This window comes from Typopeltis vanoorti, chromosome 11 (assembly GCF_054136105.1).
Source record: "Typopeltis vanoorti isolate ZY-2024b chromosome 11, IOZ_Tvanoo_1.0, whole genome shotgun sequence".
NCBI classification, from domain to species: domain Eukaryota; kingdom Metazoa; phylum Arthropoda; class Arachnida; order Uropygi; family Thelyphonidae; genus Typopeltis; species Typopeltis vanoorti.
The window spans coordinates 50,181,877-50,208,001 of record NC_143559.1 but is presented as its reverse complement, the minus strand read 5'-3'; the positions used below and the strand labels follow the sequence as shown (position 1 = coordinate 50,208,001).

General features: G+C 36.5%; 1 protein-coding gene across 1 annotated transcript in view; it reads right to left on the bottom strand.

Annotated features, from left to right (window-relative positions):
* The window catches only part of Sec10 (Exocyst complex component Sec10), a 225,602-nt gene extending 201,661 nt beyond the window's left edge, over positions 1-23,941 (bottom strand). The window contains exons 1-3 of the mRNA XM_090400320.1: positions 23,591-23,941; positions 10,895-11,143; positions 2,005-2,205 (exon numbers count right to left, since the gene is read on the bottom strand). Coding sequence (XP_090256446.1) covers positions 2,005-2,205; positions 10,895-11,143; positions 23,591-23,671 — 531 coding nt within the window. The 5' untranslated portion in view covers positions 23,672-23,941. The remainder of the gene's footprint in view (positions 1-2,004; positions 2,206-10,894; positions 11,144-23,590) is intronic.
* Between the last annotated feature and the right edge of the window lie 2,184 nt (positions 23,942-26,125).

Sequence of the window (26,125 nt, the reverse complement as noted above, 5' to 3'; positions counted from 1 at the left end):
GGATGGATATTGCCAAGCAGGAGGCATACAAGGAATTAAGCCAATTTAATGTCAATAAGATATGTTCCAGGTAGTTAATAGCAGATTTGGTGTATATGTTTAACAAGAATCGGGAAACAAGGCAAATCCAAAAAAAAAAAAAAATTGGTCCACTTCACAAAAGTAGTGATAAGGCTGAGAGTACAAATTATAGGCCAATTTGTGCTGGACTGAATTGGATTGTGGGTAAAGTATTATGGTGAGAACTAGGATACAGAACTGTGTTTATAACAAAAGTGCTCTCTGTGATGGTCAGCTAGGATTTGTTTAAAGGGAGGTTGTGTTTGACTACTTAACTTACACATACAATCTAAGGATGATAAATACATCAGATAAAGTGGATATGCATATATGGTATATTTAGATTTTGCAAAGCCCTTTGAGAGATTGAAAAAAGATAAACCGAACTAAATTTAAAAAGATGGAGTTATATTCTAGATTAAAGAGTTGGATAGGTAACACAGGGACTGCTTTTGAGTCTGATATTGTTTAAACATATATGTTAATTATATTGAGATACATTTAACTGAAAATATGCAGCTGTTTACAGATATGTAAAGTGAGGGATGACAATGATGGGTAACCTTACAGGAGGATCTGAATGGATGGCATGAGTGGGAAAATGAGTGAAGCTATCAGATTAGAGTGGTAAAGTATAAGGTTTTAAAATTTTGCAATCAAGGAGGGAATGTAAAGTATACAATTGGTGGAGAAATGAGAAATCCAGAAGTAGGGTAGAAAGGGACCTGAAGTTTGTGGGGGGGGGGGGGTGATTACACTGCTCAAGTTGTGAGGAAGTGGCATTGATGAGGAGTACCTTGATATGCAGAAGCAAAGGTAACAATATCATAGTACATGGCTTTGAGCAGGATGCATATGGGTTACTGTGTGCAGATTGGTAAAATTTATTTATAGAAAAAGTTTGCTGGTTGGTTGGTTTTTATAAATAAAAGAAACTTTTTTAAAAAATAATTGATCAATGCTGAATGCTGTATCTACAAAAATTATATTTATAAGCTAAATGTATTTATATAAATTAATTTTCTTTTAAAAAACACTTGGTTGGTGCCTATGTCTTTTAAGTAGTCCACACTAAGGAAACTCATGAATGCCAAGGAATGTATTTCCATAAGCTCTCTGATGAACTCGCAAAACTTTCAGAGTTTTTATATTCGGCTTTGAAATAATGCTGGATCTAATATCCACTTTGCTTATATAATTTGGAAGCATGATTTGTTGCTCTACAGAACCTTTTCCCAGTCATCTAGGACCGAGGAATGATGTGAAAGACACCAATCCAAACATTGTTTGGGGGGGGGGGGGGATGTGTAGCTTGTTTGCAGCAGCTCTGCCATGGTAACCTAATGCATACAATGCTCTGTGGATAGTTCCAGTGCTGACATCCCTGCAACATTTTCCAGGTTGACTGTGAGGTCCACCACTGATGACATGTAAGATGCTCAAACATTCCAAAGACAGAGCTCACTGATCCCAGTCAGTGAGTGTTGGTGGCCTCCCAGGAAATTTTCCTGCTGTGGTAACACCATCAACTTTCCATCTATGAATGACGTAAGCAACCGTGGATTTTGGTATATTGAGATAGGTTGCAATGTCATGGACAGAAAGACCACTGATATGACACCGAACTACCATCCCACGTCGGAAGTGTCAGTTCGGCTGAACGTGGCATCTTGACATCAAGTATGATGCAAAACAGACAGCACATCCCACCTTTTATTACCAGATTTATGCAGAACACTCCCTGAATATCTGCATGTGGTAGGATCTGAAATTTTCATGGCATGTAAAATGTCCAAATTATCATCTAAAAAAAAAAAAAAAAACTAGATCCTCAAAAATTAAGCAATAAAATTAAGTACATTTTCATAATAACTCAATTTACGTTTTTTAGTCAAAAGAAAATATCCCTAATTGAAGTATTAAATAAAAATCAAACTTGCTTACCTGATTTGGATCCAAAAGAATCCAAACAGAATCTGATGGTTCTGGATTTAAGAAGTTTGCAAAGTGATTCATTAACTTTTGTGCCTCTACAGCTCGAGCTCTAGGAGTGTTAACACTCTCTAACTGATCACCTAGATGAACAACTTTTGTAGCAACATAATCAATTCTCTCATCTAATTCATGGAATGTTTTTAAAGATGACTGGAGAAAAGAAAAAGGAAAGTTAAACATCCATGGTAAACTACCACAACAGTATAACAAAACAATATATATATTTTAATGCTTACATAAAATTCAAAGCATGAGAATTGCACCCAAATAAAACTCAACTGATGGTCATGTAATCATTCAACATCAAAATATGAATTAACATTCAAAAATGGTTTGATATCGTGCATGAAATATGTACACATGGTGAAATGTGAAAGTTGTCTTTGTGGTGAGATTGAACAGGAGATGAGAAGATATGGATTTGTAGAAAGTGCAATATTTTGCATATATTTGTTAGACCAGTTATCAGTGAATGCAAAAGAGACTGAAAGAATGAAAAGTTAGCATAAATGAAAGAAACATAAGCTTCAATGGAATAAAAGTCAGTGAGACTGACAGAGTAAAAGAACACAAGAATGAAGAAACAAAAGTAAGGGATATCGAAGTGAAAGAAATTAAGAATGATAAAACAGAAGAAAGGTGTGGCAGAAAGATAGAGAAACTATGGGAGTGACAGAGTGAAATTGAAAGAATGAAAGATTTGAAGAAAGAGTAGTTCAAAATAAAGAATGAAATGCAAATGATATGCAAAATGATATTAGACATTTAGTGGAAACAAATGAAAGAGTGTAAAACAATAGAATAAAAGAAAAAAAAAAAGAGCAAAGCAGGTGACAAATGACTCAAGAATAGTAGTGTGTGGAAAATCCATTGTTAAAGGAATTGGTTAATCAGAGTCCATAAGGTCTGCTATCCAGGAGGGAGAATGAATTTGTGCTGTGGATAAGCGGAGGAAACGAGCAAGAGAGAGTCATTATTACGAGCAACTACAAGGAATCTTTAGACTCATCAAGGGAGGCCCTAAACATCATATCAAGAACTATTCAGCATTGGAGAAATAACAGTGACCAATTCAGCATTGCACTGTCCATGAAAGTATTTGTAGAAGAGGCACAAGGCTTTAAACTGAACATCTATGAGAGAGAGAGAGGGATTGAAGTGGGTCTGTGAAATAGAGACCATTAATTAGCAATAAAAGTATGAGGATGATCAGCATAGGAATGGAATGGATCAGGATATGATTGGCATAGTTGAGATTAAGCAGATACATGGGATATGTGGTATTAAAGGTGATTGGAAAGAGCAGGTGTGTGGGGAAATCACAACCTACAAGTGGTTTGAGTAGGACTGGTTATAAACCTAAAAGTAAATTGCTGTGTTTATTTACAAATGCAAGGAGTATCAGAAATAAGAGATGAATTTGTTTCATTGAATGAGTTCATATGTCTAAAAGTGAAACATGGTTGAATGAAGATGTTATCCTGATGGAAATAGAAATAGAAGGGTCAGTGTTTTTTGCAAGGATAGAAAGGACAAGAAGGGAAGGAGAGTGCTACTGATAATATCTGGGTAATTATATCCATATAAAGAAGAGGGGAAGGGTGATTATTATGGGTAATTTTAATTATGGTAGTATAGATGGGAATGAAGAGACAGCATTTGGAAATAAGGAAATTAAATTTCTCAATTATTGAAACACAACTATCTTAGGCAGCATTTTAAGGAGGGCATGCAAAGACCGAGAGTTTTAGATCTGATCATTTCATCAGAGAATGTAATTGTGAATGGGAGTGTTACATTTCCAACTGCAGTATGTATTTAAATAAGCAAGAACTTATTATCGAACTTCTTCACTTTCCATTCAATTCTATCCAACCATACTAAAGTGTGTCACTGGGTTTCACAGTGCTCATAAACAGTAAGATCATGCCGATTTTTGAACTATAATGCAAAGAAACTCTCATCACTATTATAGTGATGCAAGTTCTATTCAAGTATCTGTAAGAATGATTGCAAATGAAATGCACAGCACATGAATGTTTTTTCTGTTTGACACCTTTCTCTTATCAACTGCTTTCTCTTATCAACATCGTCAATGAAAAGTAGAATATAATCATCTTCTAACAACTGTTTCTCATTAACATGATTGTAGCCTACACTGGATACATAGCTGGCATTTGGTCTTTTTTGGTTTCAAAAATAAGTTATAGATGGATAGATAACCTACAGAAGAGAAAACACTATGGGCAATTTTAATTATGCCAATTAGGAGATACTTTTGTACAGTATCTCCTAATTGGTTTGGAGATATCATTCAAACAATCTTCTTTATACAAACTGTACATTTTTGTTATCCTTCATCTGGGATCAAGGTACAAAATGTTTTGCATCTTTTCTGGAATAATGTGATTTTATCATGGGCAATTTTTCTATGTGATATTTAACTTTCTTTAAATTCTCAGGATATATCTTACTGTGAAGTCTTCTTTCCTTCCTCTCATCACGTTCCATAAAGACTATGCCTTTTCCTTCTCTTTATAAGCAGTATCAATCATATTTCCAAAAATACAAAGTATTGGTTTAAAAAAAAAAAATGTTTACATGCTATGAACATTTTTTGATTCAATATTCAAGTAGTAAATTTGAGAATCCTGTCAAAATTCATGAACAATTACCATATTTTTCCTGTGTATAAGACGATACTTTTCTCCTAAAATTTTTAGACCAAAAATTGAAGTCGTCTTATACACAGGACGGGTAACCAATTGACAGATCTGCAGTTGCCGTGGTGAAACTGCCGGCACCTTGTCTCCACGAACAGGCTTCCTCCAATCACTAGCCTTTGTTAACTCTGTCAATTGATGACATTAACAGCTGAGTCTGAATAAACAAAACAGAACTCTGAAAGCTTCCATATGTTTGCAACTCATTGGTAGGGGTAAGTTAATGCATTAACAATATTTTGAGCAACTAGCCCATAAAAATATCCAAAAATAAAAAAATTATTGTCATATTCTGGGATGCATAAGGTCAAAGCTATATAACTGAGAGGAGACCTCCACATAGCCTTTAAAGGAATGCAGAGAACCGTCCAGAGCTTCTGACCTAATGCCCAATCCTCACCTTCTAGTGGTGCACATTGTTGGGTATCTACCTGGATACTGAACGAATGAGGATGGGCTGGCAATTTGGGATTTAGCCGACCAAATTGTATCCTTATTGGCTTAAAACCAATATAGAAAATGCTGGTACAACATGACAAAATTTCATGCTGGCTGAGGCGTTGCCGGTTAAACAAGGCCCCCATTGTTTTCGCCAGGAAACCAGGGCGAACAGCGAAAAGTCAGCTACGGGAACAAATCTGAAACCACACCCCAACTAAACATCACCACAGAGTGGTGATGTTGAGTTGGGGTGTGGTTTCAGATTTGTTTAGATAAGTACCAGATCGACATAATAGGGGTGACTGAAACAAAAAAGACAAACTGGTGAGATCTGCTATATTCAGGAAATGACAATTAAGGAAAAGGAGTAGCCATAGTATTCAATACAAAATACGAGGCTAATCTTCTTGAATAGCAGGCAGTATCAAGTAGAGCGATGTGGGCAAATATCAGAATGGGGAATTGGACAATGAGACTTATTTGTACCTATGGTCCCACAGTGGGTTCTGCTAAAGTAGAAGTGGAGGAATTTTTTGATGCTTTAGAAAAAGCAACTGACACAATGACAAAGGAAAAGTTGGTCCTTGTTGGGGATCTAAATAGCAGAGTAGGAAATGATTGTCAGACATACAAAAATATTTTGGGAAAATTTGGAGAAAAGAGCAAAGCTAATAATAATGGCAAATACCTGTTGGATTTCAGCTCAGGACATGGACTGGTTATTACTAACACCATGTTCCAACATAAAAATGTGAACAAATTCGAATGGAGAGAAGAGGCAAGGAATAAGAAAAGTCTCATTGACAATGTTATTGTTGATAGTGATGTTTTCTCCCTGGTGCAGGACACCAGAGTGTACAGAGGATTTGAAATTGGAAGCGATCGCTATTTAGTCTTGAGCAGGATAAAATTGAATTTCATATTGAAAAGAATAACATGTAAGAAAGTTTTAAGGCGAATAAAAGTTGAGCCGCTCTCAGATGTGAACTGTAGACTAAAATACACAAAGATTATTGAAGAAAAAATTGAAGAGTTTGAGAACAGGAATCAAAATTTGAGATATAGTGGCAAACTCTGAAGAAAACATTGATTCAGCCAGAGAGGCAAGTGATGAGGTTGTCTGCAAGGATAGAAAAATCAGAACTCCATGGTAGACATGGGAAGTTAAAGAGGCAGTGAAAGAAAAGAAGAAAGCATATCAAAAGTTACTGGCAAATAAGTCAGCTTGTGCTCTTCAAGAATACAGAGACAAATGTAAGAAAGCTAAAGACTGTGTAAAACTAGCTAAACAAAAGTCATGGGAGGACTTTGGCAAGAACATAGAAAATAAATATGAAGAAGGTGGTAAGATATTCTGGAGGTTGTTGAAGAAGCTTAGAAATGGAGGAAAGAGTGCTGTAAAAGGAGTTAAAGATGATAAAGGTGACATGAAAACAGAAGAAAAAGATATCCTTGAAGTGTGGAGTAATTACTTCGAAAAATTGCTAAATGAAACAAGCAGTGATAGCACAGTGGTAAGAAACACTCAACAGACATACAGTCTGGAATACATATCCATACTGGAAGTAGAAAAAGCCATCAAAGGCTTGAAATGTGGAAAGGCAGCAGGAGTAGATGATATTCGACCAGAAATGCTGAAGTATGGTGGTATAAAAGTCTTACAGTGGCTGCACTGCATAGTTCAGAAAGCCTGGACAGAGGGACGAATTCCCGATGATTGGAGTAGAGCTCTCATAGTACCCATATGTAAAAAGGGAAATAAAACTGCATGTGAGAATTACAGAGATATTTCCCTACTGAGTGTTCCAGGCAAGATTTATGCCAGTATACTTGAGAAACGGTTGTGAAGAATTGTGGAAGAAAAGCTTGGTGAAGAACAAGCTGGATTCAGGCCAAATAGAGGCTGTAAAGATCAGATCTTCACTTTACGACAAATAGTTGAGAAAGCATGGGAATATAACAAAGATCTGTATTTAAGTTTTGTCGATCTGGAAAAGGCATATGACAAGGTGCCAAGAGAGAAGCAATTCAATATGCTATAGGTATATGGTGTCAATGGGACATTATATCAAGCAATACTTAGTCTGTATTTGAGTTGTAAGTCGGAAGTTAGAATTGAAGGAAGTACAGGAAGATGGTTTAATGTTAAATCTGGTGTGAGACAAGGATGTACATTATCCCCTCTGTTATTCATTATCTATATGATTCACATTATGAAGGAAAGTGGTATTAAACATGATATCAGAATTGGAGATGTTAATGTCAGCTCTTTGCTTTATGTGGACAATATACTTCTAAATAAATCCGCTACAAATTTGCAAGAATTCCTGACTAAACTGAATAACTGTTGTAATAGATATGGTATGAAAGTCAGCATTAAAAAGACAAAGACAATGAAAATAGGCAAAATCATTGAAAATGTCAACTGCGTTGTGAACGGGGAACTTGTGGAACAAGTAAAACATTTCAGCTACTTAGGCACGATTTTTACTTTAGATGGTAAATTAAATATGGAAATAGACAACAGAATTAACAAAGTTGGTATGGTAGGAAGTCAACTGAATAAATTCATATGGAATAAGAGAGAAATTAGTCAGAACACTAAATTAGCTGTATACAAGACAGTGTTCAAACCAGTTTTAACTTATGGATCTGAGAGCTGGATCAGAAGTAAAACACTTTACCAAAGACTAGAGACTGCAGACATGAGAATCCTGAGAAAGATTAGAGGCGTGAACAGATGGCATCAATGGCAATATCATATTAAAAACGAGGATATTAGGAAAGAACTTGACATTGCCGGCATCCAGGAATGCGTTAGCAGAGCTAATCTCAGGTGGTATGGTCACTTAAGCAGAATGGGCGAGGAAAGATTAGCAAAACAAGTTCTCTGCCAGGTTGGCAGGAAAATGGCCCAGAGGAAGAACAAGATATAGGTGGATTGATATGGTAGACAATAGAAATATAAGATCTGATAATGATAATATTGGAGTCTTGACAAGTAACAGACTGATTTGGAGGAAAATTGTAGATAAGAAGTTAGTAATGATGTAAATTTTTCATGTAGTACTATCATATCTTGTACACCCCTTGAGGGTACATGTCAGGAATTTGATGATGATGATTATCATATTCTTCAAAATTCTAGTTAAAAGTCATCAATTACTTTAAAGAACATGGAAATAAAGCTTCAGAGAGACAGTTTCTACCTCCTCCCACTGAGTGTATGATTACATGGTGGGGATGTTTAAAATATTGATTTCTTAATTTTGGGTTCGAAAAAGTAAGGTTCATCTTATACATCGAAAAATATGGAAATTCTAATTCTTCTCACTAGAAAGGCAATTTCTGTAATTCCAAGAATAAAAGCTTTTTTCTCTCATATAATCAAGCTTCACGCAATAAAAAAATTTTTTAAATAATAATTATTAATATTATATGGGCACCTCCATGTAGTCCGAAGACTTATAGCGGGAGACCCAATCTATCCATACAAATTATCATACCTTTCCTTGAACCTATTAACATGTAAAGCACTCACAACTGACTCTGACAACCCATTCCACTCATTCACCACTCTCCAAGCAAAAAATCTAGTCCTCACACCCCTACTAACCACACCTTTATTCAACTTACAGGGATGACCCCTTGTTCTGGTCTCAGCCATGTGCTGAAACATTTCCCCATTGCATCTATCCTAAAAAATTCTTTAAGCAACTTAAATGTTTTTATCATATCCCTCTTTTTCTCCTATCAACCAACTTTGGCAATCCACACACCTCCTCATAGGGAACATTCCTCTCCACTGCTTCCTCATTCTCAAGAAACCACCCAGGGGGACCAGACTTGAGCACAGTAATCCCTATGTGGATGTATTAAGGCTTTATGAAGAGGAATTATAACTTCCTTATCTCTACTTGTTAATGTGTTCTTCAATAGTCAAGTAATCTTAGGGGCTAATTTAGCAACCTTAGCTATATGTCCTCTAAACTTGACCTGTGTTTATCACCAACTCTAAATCTCTAGTTTCATCTATTTCCTGGAGTACAGTGCCATCAATGTGATATACAGTGTGTAATCTATTTATCCCAAAGTGTGTAACTTTACATTTCTCAACATTAAACTGACATCCATTAACTTTTGCCTATACTGACAGCCTATTTAAATCTTCATGCAAGCTCTCCACATAACCTTGATTAATTATTACTCTACCTAATTTTGCATCATCAGCAAACAACTGAATAGTTCTTTCAGGTTATTTTCTATATCGTTTATATACAAATTAAACAGCAATGGTCCCAGCACTGAACCTTGTAGCATATCACTAGTCACTTGCTTTCACCTCAATTCTTCCCCCCCCCCCATATACCAATTTTTGATATTTGTCCAGCAGCCATCCTCTTATACATTTAACCAGTGTCATATCCATTCCCATAATATTGTCGTAAAATTTGAGGAATCTCATGTTAACAAATGATAACTACATTGTACAAGTAAATTTTTGTTTAATGGCAACGTTTCTTGTAAATAAAAGTCAACAAATACTTTGCTCTATGCTGGATGGCATCATCATGAATTTTCCTTTACAAATCAAGCAAAATTAGTGATTTAATTCAACATCATTTTAAAATCTAACTAGAATTTTGGTTTGCAGAATACAACTTTTAGACCAAGTTACCCTTTTATCCAAAAGTTTGGATACTTTTTAATTCAATGTTAATTATAATTAATAATTTTTATAACCTGGTAAAGTAATGATAACAATCTGAAATTTGTTTTATTCTTATATACCTACTTGATTCTTCATTTTCCCTTTATATCATCACTAATGTCATTGAAACCATTCAGGCTGACTTTTATTCATTTTACACAACTTATCAAAAACACAAAATTTTATTTGAATAATAACGTTACGTTACAGGTTATTATTTCATAAATATATAGCCAAAATCTGTCATGTTCACTTAATTTTCTGCATAATCTCTAGAGCTGAGTATAATTTACAGGTAAAATCTGTTAAGGAGACATCAGATTTTTACTGTAAAAGTATCAGCTATCTTAGTGTAATGAACAGTACATACATTCAAGTGCATTTACAGTATTTTGGTTGTATAACTGTTAAGACTTAGATATGCATCATTGATACAAAGCTTTAGATCCAACCAGACTTTTGTTGAAAGTTTTTTCACTTGGTTATACTATAAATTAAAGATGCTGACAAATTATATTCTTAGTTTCATCCTTTATCCAAGTGTAAGTAAACAAAGTTTGTGTGTGAAGTAACTTCACAACTGGGCTACTTGTACACAGAGGCTGATGACTTCACATCAATTGCCTTAGTATCCTATAATGCAATGCCTATATCCTTACGGACATGTATAATGTGCATCATGGGAAGGGCCACTACCCAGACCAGTGTTTTGAGACCTTTATTGAGGTCTCATCAGTGTGAGCCAGACCCAGAAGTGATACCAAGATAAGTAATGCAGAAGTCATATTTCCATATAACTGGATGAAACCAAGAATATAATTTTTTGGCATCTCCAACTAGACTTGACTGATTATATCAATAGATTATACTCTGTATTTTGTACTTAACTAAACAGTGAAAAAAAAAAGTTTTTTTTTTACAGCAACCCCATGACCACAAATAATCTCTACAATTAAGATCTTACCTCATTCTTTTCAATAAGTTCCTTAATTTTTTGCCAATACTGCTCTTCATTTGCAGTACAAATCACCTCTGCACTTTTACATATTTGTTTCTGAGATTCATAGAGAACTTCAAGATGATTAATAACTTGATCAAAAGCATCATGCAATATATCTGGATGAAAGTTTTCTGCATCACCAGGAGCTCCAATTATTCTCCATGCTAGTATTTCAACAAAATCTTCAGCATTAAAAGGATCTTGGGCCAAAAGCTAAAATTAAATACTGTATATAAAATTCAAAATCATAAATCTTATCAAACATCATATATCTATATAAAAGCAGTTTTCTGGATAACAATGTACATGCATTTTTCATATCAAATTTAGAATAAAAATTTATTTTATTATTTCCTGTGGCAGAGCTGACTACTACCGAGTGCATCCCCAGGTGGCAGATCTGGGAACATAAGCAGCCATGGACCAACAGTGGCTGAGCTATCAGGATGTGGGGGGGGGGAGAGCAGAAGTGGCAACTCTGTCTCACTTAAAACCTCATAAAGTCCAATGACAATTCGGTGACATTGCGAGTAGTGCTGCCATTAAATAAGCAACTGCTGGAGCCACTGCCCCTGACAGTGTGAAGCGGCATTGTCAGTACTGACACAAGGTTGAAGCCAAATGAAGAAGGAAAAACTTGTGATCAGAGATTTGCAGATAGCAATATGATTATATTTTGTATATCTGTAATACTGCAGAGCAGAAAGCAAATGGAGAAACTACTGCTCTACCTTATCTCCAGAACAACCACCATGGCGAGCGAACTCTTGCACTTGGTCCCCAGTGCCAGACATCCCTTAAATGGGACAAAGATGAAAAGAATCTCCAGGCTCAAAATGGTGTCCACTTTTAAAATAGCAACTTCTATTGTCAGAACTTTATATGCAGCTGGCAAATTAAGAAATGCCACAAGAGAAATGAAGAGACTGCGCATCTGGATTTTGGGAATTTGCAAGACAAGATGGCCAGGATCTGGAAAGTGTCAACAAGATAATATGACAATGTAAATTATATATTTCGTTTAATCCTTTATCCAAGTGTAAGAAACAAAGTTTGCGTGGCAAAGGTGGACTAAGTTCTCATCACTTTCCTTAGTATCCCATAATATAAAGCACATTTCCTTGCAGACATGTATAATGCTATGCATTATGGGAAGGATCACTCAGATCGGTTTCAACCTTTATTGAGGTCTCTCCAGTAGGAGCCAGACCCAAAGGTGATACCAAGGTTGAAGCAATGTAGAACTCATATTTCCATATACCAGTTGCCAAAAGGTGTCACACCTTATTATTAAATTACTGTGGATTAGAGAAAGATGTTGGAGGTCCCCCCCCACACACACACTTGGTTAGACTATAAATTATATATTAGTTTAATCCTTTATCCAAGTGTAAGCAAACAAAGTTTGCGCCTGAAGTGTCTTCAGGACTGGGGCAACTCGTAGCATAGCATTATACATGTCCACAAGGAGATGTGCTTTACATTATGGGATACTAAGGAAAGTGATGAAAATTCAGTCCACCTTTGCCACAAGTTGCACCAGTCCTGAAGATACTTCATACCACTCTTTCATTTTCTTCTATTAACATAGAAAAAAAATGAAAGAGTGGAATCTCTTTGGAACAGCTTAAAGAATGCCATCGTAACAAGAAGTATTGAAGAAGTAGGTTATGTGAATAATGTAAAACAACAGGAATGGATGACAAATGAGATTCTTTCTCTTACTGATACACAAAGAATGTATCAAAAATAAAGACCTAGCCAAATATACAGAAACACATAACATCAAGAAAAAAATAAAGCAGCAAAGGAAAATTGGATGAAAAATTTATGTACAGAGATTGAACTGCTGCAGAAGAAACATGACCATTTCAATCTATATAAGAAAACCAACGATATTTCCAGAAAACTCAATAAAAAGCAAACAGTGTCTCTAAGAGACGAAAGTGGAAAATTACTTCTAGAAGAAGAGAACAAAGCACAGATCTGGATAAAGTATGTAACAGAACTCTTTAATGATAATAGACAGAAACCTATAAATATAAAATATAACAAACAAGGACCAAAAATTCTGAAACGTGAAATAGAGAATGCTATAAGATCAAGTAAAACAAGAAAAACCAGTGGACCAGATGGTGTGCAAACAGAATTTTTAAAATTAATAGAACCAGATAACATCAAACTTCTTGAAAAAACTGTTCAATGAAATATATGAAAGTGGCAAATTTCCACCAGATTGGCTCAAATCTATGTTTATCACTATCCCAAAGAAACCCAAAGTGAATTCCTGTGGTGACTTCCAACTATTAGTCTAATGAGCCAAACATTAAAAATATTTTCGAAAGTAATTCAGAATCGCATCTATAGAATAAGTGAAGAAACTCTGAAGCCCTTTTCTGTGCCAAAATATTGATACAAAAATGCATAGAAAAACAGAATCTGTCTTTACGTGTTTCATGGAATTTGAAAAAGCGTTCAACAAAGTCAGACACATTAACTTAATAGAAGTCCAACAAATAGGGCTAGATGAAAAAGACATAAGACTAATAAGAAATCTGTATTGGAATCTAGTTACCATTCAATTAGACAACATTACCACCAGTGATATTAACATCAGAAGAGGAGTGAGACAAGGATGCGTGCTCTCACCACTCTTGTTCATCATTATACTCAGAGGTAATCTTTAAAAAGGCATTAGAAGAATGTCCAGAGGGAATCACAATAAATGAAAAGATTGTAACAACCTACAATATGCAGATGTGTATTGGAATCTAGCTACCATTCAATTAGACAACATTACCACCAGTGATATTAACATTAGAAGAGGAGTGAGACAAGGATGATTGCTCTCACCACTCTTGTTCATCATTATACTCAGAGGTAATCTTTAAAAAGGCATTAGAAGGATGTCCAGAGGGAATCACAATAAATGAAAAGATTGTAACAACCTACAATATGCAGATGACATCATGCTAATTTCAGATAGCATCATGGATCTCCAAAAACTCATTGAAAGAGTATACATAGAAAGCCAAAGAGTGGCAAAAAATATAAACATCAACAAGATGAAATACATGGTCATCAGCAAACATCCAACTCATTGATGAAACACACTCAATGGGAAAAATATCGATCAAGTGTCAAGGTATAAATATCTTGGTTGCTAGCTTAATGAAAGGTGGGATCCTGAAATAGATATAAAGATAAGCATTGAAGTTGTATGGCAGTCCTTCATGAAAATGAGAACACTATTCTGCAATAAAGATCTAAACATAGAAGTCAGATGCCAAATGCTGAAATGTTACATCTGGTCCATTCTGCTCTATGGAGTTGAAACATGGACACTGAAGGTGACAACCATCAAGATAATTGGAGCCTTTGAGATGTGGTAATATAGAAGAATGCTAAAGATATCATGGACAGAAAAAAATACCAATGAAGATGTCTTAAAATCCATTGGCAAAGCCAAATATCTCATACAAACAATCAAGAAACGAAAAACATCATATTTTGGCCACATTATGAGACACAGCAAATACCAACTTCTACAAATTATTTTGATGGCAAAGGAGCTAAAGGAAGAAAAATAATATCTTGGTTTGACAACATCAAGATGTGGACAGGAAAGAGCAGCGTACAACTGCTCAGATTAACACAAGAATGCCAAGATGGTGGCTAACCTTTGATAGAAGAAAGCACAATGAGAAGAAAATTTCCCAAAGGCAAATACTTAATTACCTAACAAGTAAATATCTTTTTTATCCAAGTACAAAATTGATATCTTTAATAAAATTTTCAATCATATAGTAACAGTACATACAAACATTGAAGACATGCACCACTACTTGCATCAGTGCAGCTATCCTATTTACATCATGCATGATACCTTCTCTAAGTGCAAAATGTGCTTCTGTGAAGTCCAACATTCCATGCCAAAAGGTTACTAAACCTTGAATCTCCTTTATGATTCTCTCTGGTTCAAGATTGTTGCCTCACTCTGTTGCCTTCATTTATATGATCATAATACTGTTGGGGGTGCAACTTTTGTGCTTCCTTATACCCCCCCCCAACCCAATTGATGACATCATGGTAACATTAACTAAAGACAAGGCAGATCTTCTGGCATCTGTCTTTTCTTCCAATTATTACAGATGATGAAGGCAAATCTCCTCCCTCTATACCATGAAATGGTCACATTCTCTCTAATCTTTCACCAGAAAGACTTCAGAAAAAATCCCAAGTCCAGACACTAATAAGTTTCCTGGTCCAGATGGTATTCCTTCAACTACACTAAAACTTTCTCTAGACTTTACTTCCATTCTGAATCACCTATATGAGCTACCAATCATCTGCCACACCTATCCAATGGCATGGAAGCAAGCCTTTATCCAGCCTGTCCATTTAAAAAAGGAAACAAAAGTTAGCCATCAAGCTATCATCCTACTGCCCTCACTTCAATAGTCATCTGTTATAGCATGTGTCTAATGTACAAACTGCTTCATATGACAAAATAGAACCACCAAAACATGAAATTATGCAAAATCATACGCAATTTTTTTTTTATTAAGTGAATATGCTTTGTACTAGAGAGCAACACATGAAAGTAGCAGTGATCCTTGCAGGAATACACAAAACACACACCCCTCTCTCTTGCCCTAGCATACCTGTGCTGTGCCTTAAAAATGTGAATTACTGTTTTCCCAAGTTTGTGTACTGTATGTTTCATGTGTCCAGGGATGCACTTATGCACAGGCACATGAGGCTCTAGCTGGGGTCCCTGAAAAATTAGTCAATTTAAGGGCTCCAAACCATAAGGGAGGGGCCCTGGAGCACTCCCACACCTAAGGAAAAGTGTGGGTACAGTCCTGCATGTGCCATACTGTAGTATTTATTTATTAGGAAATTAAGATGTTTAGAACTCTGGTAGTATTTTTATATTACTCGTTATTGTTTTTAGTGCATTACTTACAAGATTGTACAGATTTTGAGTGTTCTGCCTTATTTTTTTCTATATGCCCTGTTGCTTTACTGTGCAAAATTCCACAATGCAGCGACTCTTACAAACACACATTGAATTAGAAGAGAAATAACTACTCCCAAAATTAATGGAGAAGGTAATTAAGCCAACTTCTTCACCACATGAAGACCTGCCAATTAATTAGTGATTACTTATATGGATCATGCCATTCTTATTCCACAGCAGATCTCCTAACTAAACACTGAACATATGGCATGGGAAAGTTTAAGGAAACTAATCTGGTTGTTCCTGATATTTCAAGGCATTTTAATTGAGTCTTGCATTACAGCCTTCTTACCTAGCTACTCCCTTATGGTCTCATTCCACCATTCCCAACTTTTGTAGGTTGACTATCACAGCTTCCTCTCTGGTCATTCACTTTGTGTATTGGGAAGTTTCAGGTTTCTTTATCGGTGCTGGTGCACCAGGGATTTGTGCTTTCTATCATATTCATTCTACTATACATTGATGGAAAGAAGTCAACAGACACCACAGTGTGAGAAACAAGCAGCCATGACACAAATCTTAATAAGATGCAGGACTTCCTTTCACTGTGATGACTGTAGCAATCCCACAGGGCATGTAATGAGATTATGGACTGTTATGGGACAAACAGCCCTTGATCTCACTCGACACTCCAGTTCATCCGACACCTGATCAATAGGGTTGAGATCAGGGCTCTGTGGAGGCCAGTGAAGTGTGGTGACATTCATGTCCACAAACCATGTAATTACAGCAGCAGCCTTATGTGTTATGTGCAATGTGTTACTGAAAGAGACAGTGGTCAATTCCATAGAAAAGTCCTAAAGTAAGAGGTATTGCATTGTCCAGAATGTTCAGATAATTCTCTGAGTTTAATGTACATGACACCACAAACAGAGGTCCGAGGCCAAACCAGGAATGGCAGGACCATACCATGACATTGCCACCTCCAAATCTCATAGTTGGGGTTATACACTCTGGTAAGACGTTCACCAAGCATCTGCCACACCCATCTATCTGCTTGGTAGAGAGTGTAGCATGATTCATCACTACATAACACAGTTTTCTGAGCTTCCACATCCCACTGTACATGCTCTTTGCACCACTGAACATGACACTGCATGTTGGTTTGGGTAATGAGGATCTTGCACATTGCAGTCCTTTCATGGAAACCCATGTTGTGAGCTTTGGTACTGAATGTTTTCATGCAGATTCATGTTCCAGTCAATGCCCAGAACTCTGTATTCAATATGTTGGCCAATGAATGGCGATTTTTATCCTTCATAGCATCCTACAGTCATGTTCGGTGACTATGGTGGGTTGTCCACAGCATGTTGCAGTTGTCTCTCTGTGCTTCCATCTCAGTATGGTATCACTGATTGTTGACCTGGATGGTGCAATTTGGCAACAATATGCCAAACATAAGCATGCAACATAGCATTCTATCATATTTCACCACACAGTTGTATTGACTTGGGAGAATCATATTCCTCCGATTTATACTGGCTACAAACAAGTGACTTGTCACACAGCACGATGCACCTTGTCCATGGGGATGTCCACTGACTCCTTTCCAAGCAGTATACATCAATGACCTATTGCTAACCTCAAATGATCTTTGCACTTTTGTGATGTTGATATATGTTCCATTTCTCTTCTTTATTTTGAGAAATTGTAGTGTTCAAATTATTCAAGCTTTAATATCTTCTATACCACTACTCTACACCAATTTCTTCACTATTTTTCACATAGGATGAAGACAATCAGTAATTTTCAAAATACAATCTTATCCTATTTCTTGTCTTGAGAAGAAAAAAAGTTTTAGTTCACTCCCCTTCTTTACCTTTCATAATATTCCAATCACCAGTAATGATTAGCCTACTCTTCTTAGATTGACGTTCACATCTAGTCATTCTTGCCACAAATACACCTATAGTCTCCCGCAGCCTATAAAAAAAAAAAAAGTATTCTTTTCCGTTCAAAGCACTGATTTTCTCTGGCACACTTAACACTTTATAATTCCAAAATCTGCCTTAAAGAATACTTGAGTGCATCCAGAAGAGATGCAATCCACTTAGATGATTTGTTTCTTCATGACTTCCTCTAAATGCTTTTAACCTGCTGTTAGTAAGTTGGGGTGTCACAGACCCCAAACGTATAGAAAGAAATAACTGTGACACCGCGATTTACTAACAGTAGGTTAACAGACGTTTCATTTCTTCATTATGTCTTTTTTTTATAGGTATTTCCATATGTGTCACTCCACCGAACTGGCTATACCACCACCATTCTCCTCTTTCATCTAATCATGTAAGAAACACATGCAGCCACTGATCAACATCCACACACAGATCAGCTCCAATTTTATTCAACAAACTCTTCCTTCATTCTGCCTACCTCTGTTCTTCAGAACAGCTGTCTCCATACTAATTTCCCTAATGAATACAACCAAAACTACTCAAGAAATACATTGACAGACTTTCATTTTTAGTTCTCGACCCACCTACTCAAAAAGATTGTGGGCAGATTTTGTACAATGGCCAATTTATTTATACAGATAAAATACAGTTTTTATTAAATACAGTTTAAAAACAATTTTTTTTTTTTTCATAAAATACAGATAGTGGACAGTAGATGATACTCTGTGTAACTAGTGGTATGTGGTGTTGTGCATAGATGATGGGCTGTAAAGAATGGAATGCCTTCCCTGATAATCAATGGAGGTGTCACATAATAATAATATATTAATTTAGGTATTTTATGGAGTTCCTATTATTGTCACCCTACATGGACATATCTCCTGGTGGACAGCCAAAATCAAAGTATGTGTGTCATAATTTTGTCAGCTCAGCTAGTCTGATTAATGTAAAGAATGGCTGTACACCACATCTAATCTTGCACATTCCAGGGTTTTTTGTACCGAGGGTGGGGAATCCAGGAAGGATCTGACAAGACTGTTGGATTGGTATATCACTTTGACATCTCTGATATATCATAGCAGCAATGTGCTGAAACTTTTCTTGCATGTGGAAAGGAATTTGCACTCCTTAAATCTATTTTGGTTTTTAGTGAAACCCCTTCTGATTTAAATGATAAGCAATAGCATGTATCTTTCAGTAGTGAAAAGTTTTCTTTATTAAAGATCAAAGAAAAAAACAATTTTTGCATTGAAAACCTCTTGGGAGTAACTTCATTTTCTCACCTATACTAAAATATTAACCCTGTGCACCTGAAACTTTCAACACTGTGACACTGATTTTGTGTGAGACATAGAATCAGCTTACTTAAACAATCTAAAATGAGAAACAGAATATCAGACAGTCATCTTCACTGTTTATTCTGCAATGAATCTCATGACTACATGGAGTTTACATAATAAAATGAAAGCATCATTTTGAAATTCCAGCTTCTTTTTTAAAAGAAAAAAAATCAAAATATACACCTGATTTGTAAATATATAAAGGGAAATAAAACTGAATGTGAGAATTACAGAGGTATTTCTCTCTGCAAATCAGGCGCAAACTTTGCTCACACTTGGATAAAGGATTAAACTAAATTTATTATATTCTAACCAAGTGAAAAATAAACTTTCAATATTCTGCTTCCAGTTGGTGACCGTGATCATGCAGTACTCATTTGGGAAATGGCTAAGTTTATGAATGTTCTATTCAGAAAGGTTACATACTGAACTACAAAGTAGGAAATTATGACCACTTGAGAAGTATGCTGGGTTCTGTGTCATGGTATCAGTTACTGGATGGGAAGGATATTGATAGTAAATGAGAAGTGTTTAAAAAACACTTAAATGATGCGATATCAGAATATGTCCCTAGAGTATGAAGAATAAATAGAGTAAGAGTGAAATGGATATGTAATCTAATTAAGCAAGAGATTCATAAGATGATGTGGAAGGAATATCGTGTAAGAATGATGTCAGTTACGCTAATTATAAGGAGCAAGCCAAAAGAGTCGCAAGTGTTATGCAAAAAGTGAAGTCCAAGTATTGAAAGAAATTGGCTTTCTTTCAATACACCATGAAAGTTAAGGACAACTCAAAAGAACTCTATCGTAATGCTCCACATAAAAGATACAATGAATTCGAAAGAATAACTCTGCAGATGGTATGTGAGTGACTGATGCAGAGGTGATTGTTCAACTAATGAGCAGCCATTTTGCTAAAAGCTATCAACTTGGTATATGCAACATTGAATTCACTGCTACCTCTTCAATGTATGAGGAAACTCATGTGGATGAGGAGGAAGTACTAGAAGTGTTGCACAAACTGAATAAGAATTCAGCAATAGGGACTAATGGGATATCAGCACGTGTGCTAAAAGAGTGTTCAGCTGAACTGGCTATCCCTTTGACCAGGCTATATAATGTTAGTTAGGTTAGGGCTATTCAGAAATGGGTTGACAGAGAATCTCTACTTTACAACGAACAGCATGGGTTCATTAAGGGAAGGTCATGTTTTAGCAACTTTCTCACATTCTATAATAATGCTACCACTGAGTTAGACAAGGGAAATGGATACACCATGATACTTTTGGATTTTGCTAAGGCTTTTGACAGAATACAGCATGGAATACTGATGCATAAATTGAAGAATATGGGGCAAGATTATAAACTTTTCGCATGGATAGGAGGATGGCTGACCGACAGATATCAAAAAGTGGTATATGGGGGTTGTGAATCTGCAAGATTCAAGTAACAAGTGGCGTGCCTCAAAGATCAATCCTTGGTCGACTGTTATTCAATCTATACATTAATGAAATTGGGAAGGATTTGATGTGACATACAGCTATTTGCTGATGATGAAAATAACTGTAATCAGGAGTGCTGCTGATATGCAATACTTGCAGAATGATTTAAATAGGCTGGAATTGTGGGCATGGGAAAATGGATGCGATTTCAATGTTAATAAATGTACTTTGGTGTGATTAAAAATCCAATGTTGTATTATACTGATGGGATTATGTTCAAAGAAACTGATGAGGCTAGGAATCTTGGAGTTTTAGCAGATAGGAAGTTGAAGTTCAAGGATCATATAGCAAAAATTTTAAATATAACCCATAGAATAATTGTAATGCTGAGATGTGATTCTGATAGAGTGGAGCGAGTGCAAAGGAGAGTGTCAAAAATGATAACAGGATTGTAGAATGGCTGATTTTGAAGACAGATTGAGAATTTGTAATCTTCAGATACTAGCAAACAGAAGGAAGAGGGATGATATGATTGAGACTTACAAACTTCTTAATAGGTTATACAGAATTTCACTTGATGGTACTTTTTATTTTATGGAGGGTGGGAGAAAGGCCAAGAGGGCATCCTTGGAAGCTGAGAATGAATGCTGCAGAGGAGGGGTGAGAACTAGATTTTTCTTTCATAGGGTGGTATGTGACTGGAATGGATTGCCATTGGATGTTGTGAGTGCAAGCAGTATGAATGAATTCAGGAATAAGTATGATAGCTGGTGTGTGTAGTATGTTTCCTCCCTCGATGAGTACCTGACTCCCTGGAGATATCCATTAATAATAATAATATGATTTCAATATTTCAAATAGCTACACACTTGTTTGCTGAAATGTAATCATTCACACTTTGCCAATGCTCAACTATTAATTTTTGTATTGATTTAACTGTTGATTTGATTAGAAAGCTCCTGAGTAACACAATATTCACTACTTTTATTTTACTTTACTAATCTACAATTTCAACATATGTGATGCCACTATTAATCAATAAAATTCATGCATTATAACTATGCAACAAATATAAGCTTATCTAAACATCAATACCATATGTCAAATGCCCAAACAATTATCTTTAAGGTACCCAGATTACATGAAAAATAATAATACAGAGAGAGAAAAAAAATTATATAATTAAAAAATAGAAAAAATCCTTATCTCACTAATAGAATGCATGTACTATAGGTTTACAAAACCCTCATATGAGTGAGAACCACATAAAAATTAACTTAAAATGCACAATGCTGCTTAAATAAACTCTCCTATATGGTTGGTCTACTCTATTTTGATTGCTAGCTCTTCTCAATAATCTCTTCTTTCAATATATCAACTATACTCTCCAACTGAATGCAAATTAAATTCACAGTATTGATGAAAGTAAATTGTACTCTTTATTCTAATTTGCAAAATTCAGAGCTGTATTATATGAAGAAAAGACAATGATCTTGGAGTAATTGTTGGCAGAGTATCCCATACTGCAAATGTGGTGATGATGAAAGAAAAGTGAATTGAGAGAAAGTAATCTTGAAGTGAGACTGTTCATTGCCATGCTGTGCTTTTATAATGATGTACTACTGCCACATATAACTTATTCATCTCCACAGAAGTGTCCAACATTTTATACTTGCACATGCTAAAATCTTTGTTCAGAGAACATTTTTATGATAAATCATGGCCAAAATGATTACAGGAGCCATACAAACATGAGACCAGACAGATCTGGTAACTGGTAATTAGTTTACGGAATTAACAACGCATATAAAGTATATTAATTAAAGGTAACTTTAATGAATAACTTCTAACTTTAATGAATAACTTAGCCCACAAGAGGGCACCGTTAGGACTTTAGGAACAATATTAGTTTCTTGCTTTCTTCCTCATTTGCTTTGTGTTAGTTCCTGAGTGCACATACCATATCTTTATGTTCCTGAAGATGGCAATGTGACATTGCCGAAATATAGAAGTTATTCATTAAAGTTACCTTTAATTAATATACTTTATATGCGTTGTTAATTCCGTAAACTAATTACCAGTTATGTCTAACCAACGTATAAGTCTTGCTACTAGAAACAGATCTGGTAGGGTACAAAATAACTGATTCTCTCATCTGTAATCAATCAGGCAATCTTATGAGCTAAACCATTAAACCAGTGGTTTTCAAACCGAACACCAATGTGGGCTCCCTTGGAGGGGGGCTCAAAGTAATGGTCAATATTATTGTTCGTTTTTGTGCAATACTCCCAGATGCACTCAATATTCTATCTGCATATTTCAATATAACCTAGCATTAAAATCACTTGAAATACTTATGAATATACCAAATTAGAAATGTAAAACTACTAATCTTACTAAAATAAATATCTCAGCATGCTGTTTAAGTTGAAGTATAAATGTGTATGAATGTATTTTAAAAAAATCTTAGTTTTACTAGAATAAAATACATGCTGAATAAACTATAGAGCAATATTGTTGTTATGAAAGTGTAGGGGGCGCAAGTATTTATTTTACAAAAAAAAGAAAGGGTGGGGGGGGAAGGCTCTTGAAAAACTACTGATTTAAACCGACTCTGTCTCTCTGAGTATACCAATTCCGTACAAACACTGAAAGGTAGGGAGGTCAGTGGGACTAATTAATTTTTTTTCTATATTTTATATATAGAAAAAAAATTAATCTTTCAATTTTATGTTTACTTCATACGTTATATCATATCTATATATAAGCTGTTTATGACGGTATTTTATCATGGACAGTGCCATATTAAACAAACGCACTCAATATTAATTATGAATCTAAGGTGCCAATATTCTTACGATGCATACATAACTGCTAGGCTCAAAGAGGAAATGTGTACTATTTCCAGTATATTTAATGATAACCTTATTACAATAAATTACCGATAATTAAACTTACTTGTTCCAGTTCGGGTAGAAGCTGTGTAATATCCACATCTGATTTACTCTCTTTTTTATCTTTCTGAACAAGTGGATTCATTCCAATGGCTTAATTGCCAGAGATAAATTTTTGGATTTATGTGCTATTCAACTTATCAATAATAAAATAAATACTAAATGCATTAACACCAGAATAACCTCCCACTCCAGCAAACACATTTAATATTGTTTATTTTTTCTAGCAGTTAAAAGCAAGGTTCTGCTGCCCTCTGTTATCAAATGAATAGTGAGCTTTCATATCTGTCCAATATACAATAGGTAATAGTTTCAAATAAAATCAGATAGCGGTTTCTATGGAGGGAAAAGAATAAATAAATTTTATAACAATGGTAGTAGTTTCTCTGGAGGGAGGGGGATAAATTTTAAATCAATAGCTTATTGGCGGAATGGGCAGCGCATTAATCTCATCTTGCTAGAGAAAAGTCTGTTGTGTTTTGTAGAGATCATTTTTTCTAAGTGTTTCAAAAATTACAAAAATAGAGAAGTGTTTCTCTATTTTTGTAATTTAAAATCAATCAATTTTGTTTTAATTTTCCGTTTAAAGGTGAAAGGAAGAAAACTGCGATGATCTCTTGACTATGGAGGTCTGTTGATAATAATAATAATAATAATATAGTTAGGAATTGTATATCCAAGTTTTGTTTTCTTCAAAATCATAAACAAATGTATCAATGAAATGGTGAAGAGTAATGGTGACAAGGAATCACCTTGGAAAATTCCACGTTTAATGCTAATAATTCTCCGAATCGGTTATTGTTGACTATTAAAGTTGTTTTCCATTTATTTATTTATTCTTATGGCAAAAGGAATACAGAACAGTTACAGGTCAATGTCCAGTCTACTGTCCAAGGCCTCATCCATCACCTTGTGGATGTCCTGTAGGCCACCACCGTGAAATTGGCGCCTTGGGCAGTCGTTCGCAATATGAGTAATCGTCTGAACCACGGGAGAACAATCACAATAAGGGTGGTCTAACAGCCTCCGTTTATGCAGTAAGTAGCCACATCTACCCTGGTCAGTTCTGATCCTGTTCATTGATGACTAAATCCTCCTAGGAAGAGCAAAACCAGGCTGCAGAGCACAGGGATCTTCTACCAGGAAGCTGTTTGTTGGGAGATTGTTGGACCATTATTCTCTCCATATGTCAGGTGTTGATGGCAGGGCAGCTGAAGAGAGAGAGTTCGTCCATGGACCAGAAAGGCTTTCTAGATTTTAGGCGAAGACTGGGTGGATTTATGAGAGTCTGGTAGTCTAACGCGAAGACAAGCCTCGATTAAATTCTTTAATCGAGGCTTGTCTTCTCCGTATGCTTGGGGGAGCAATGTTAGATAGGACAGGCAGCCAGGTGAGAGGGGGTGCTTCTCGCTGTCCCACTAATTGTACACATGGTAGAGTTTAGCTGGGTGTCTATAATGTTAGTGTGTGCACTTCTTTCCCAGACAGGGGCACAATATTCTGCTTCAGAGAATGCGAGGGGCTAGTGCATATTAGTGTTGTAATGTTTGTTTCTGGCTGTTGCTATGAAATCATGGAAACCAACTTTAATAGACAATAATGAACATTTCAGAGATACGACAGTGGTCTGAAAAGCTCTCGGCCATAGATGGCAACACTATTGGCAAGATATTTTTCTAAGTTGGTATATTTGTCATAAGCATCCGTGTGAAATTGCAAGTCATTCTATCAAGTAGTTTGCTCTACATGGAGCGATGAATCAAGGTTCACCTGTTTCCAGTCAGATGGTAGAGTGTGGCTGTGGAGGAAGCTTGGTGAACACTTGTTACCACAGTGTATTGTGCAGTTGTGCCTACAGTAAAGTTTGGTGGTGTAGCAGTAATGGTGTGGGATGCATTCAGCTGGTTTGGAATGGGATTACTGTCTTTATCTATGGTTCCATGAATGTAGCTCAGTACCTTGATATTCTGGAGAATTAGGTGCTGCCTATGCGGTGAAGTTTTTATGGAATGGAACTATTGCTATCAAGATGACAATGTCCCATGCCACAAATCTGCAGCTGTTATGGAATGGTATGAAGAGATGGGTGTTAAATGGCTGCCCTGGTTTGTGCAGAGTCCTGGCCTAATCCCATCAATCCCTGTCGCTGGACTTAGTGCTGCTTTGATGGAGGAATGGAAAAAAATTCCACCTGATGTTTGCTTGGGTGGGGGGGGGGGGGGGTGGGGGGGGGGGGGGGTGGGGGGGGGGGGGGGTGGGGGGGGGGGGGGGTGGGGGGGGGGGGGGGTGGGGGGGGGGGGGGGTGGGGGGGGGGGGGGGTGGGGGGGGGGGGGGGTGGGGGGGGGGGGGGGTGGGGGGGGGGGGGGGTGGGGGGGGGGGGGGGTGGGGGGGGGGGGGGGTGGGGGGGGGGGGGGGTGGGGGGGGGGGGGGGTGGGGGGGGGGGGGGGTGGGGGGGGGGGGGGGTGGGGGGGGGGGGGGGTGGGGGGGGGGGGGGGTGGGGGGGGGGGGGGGTGGGGGGGGGGGGGGGTGGGGGGGGGGG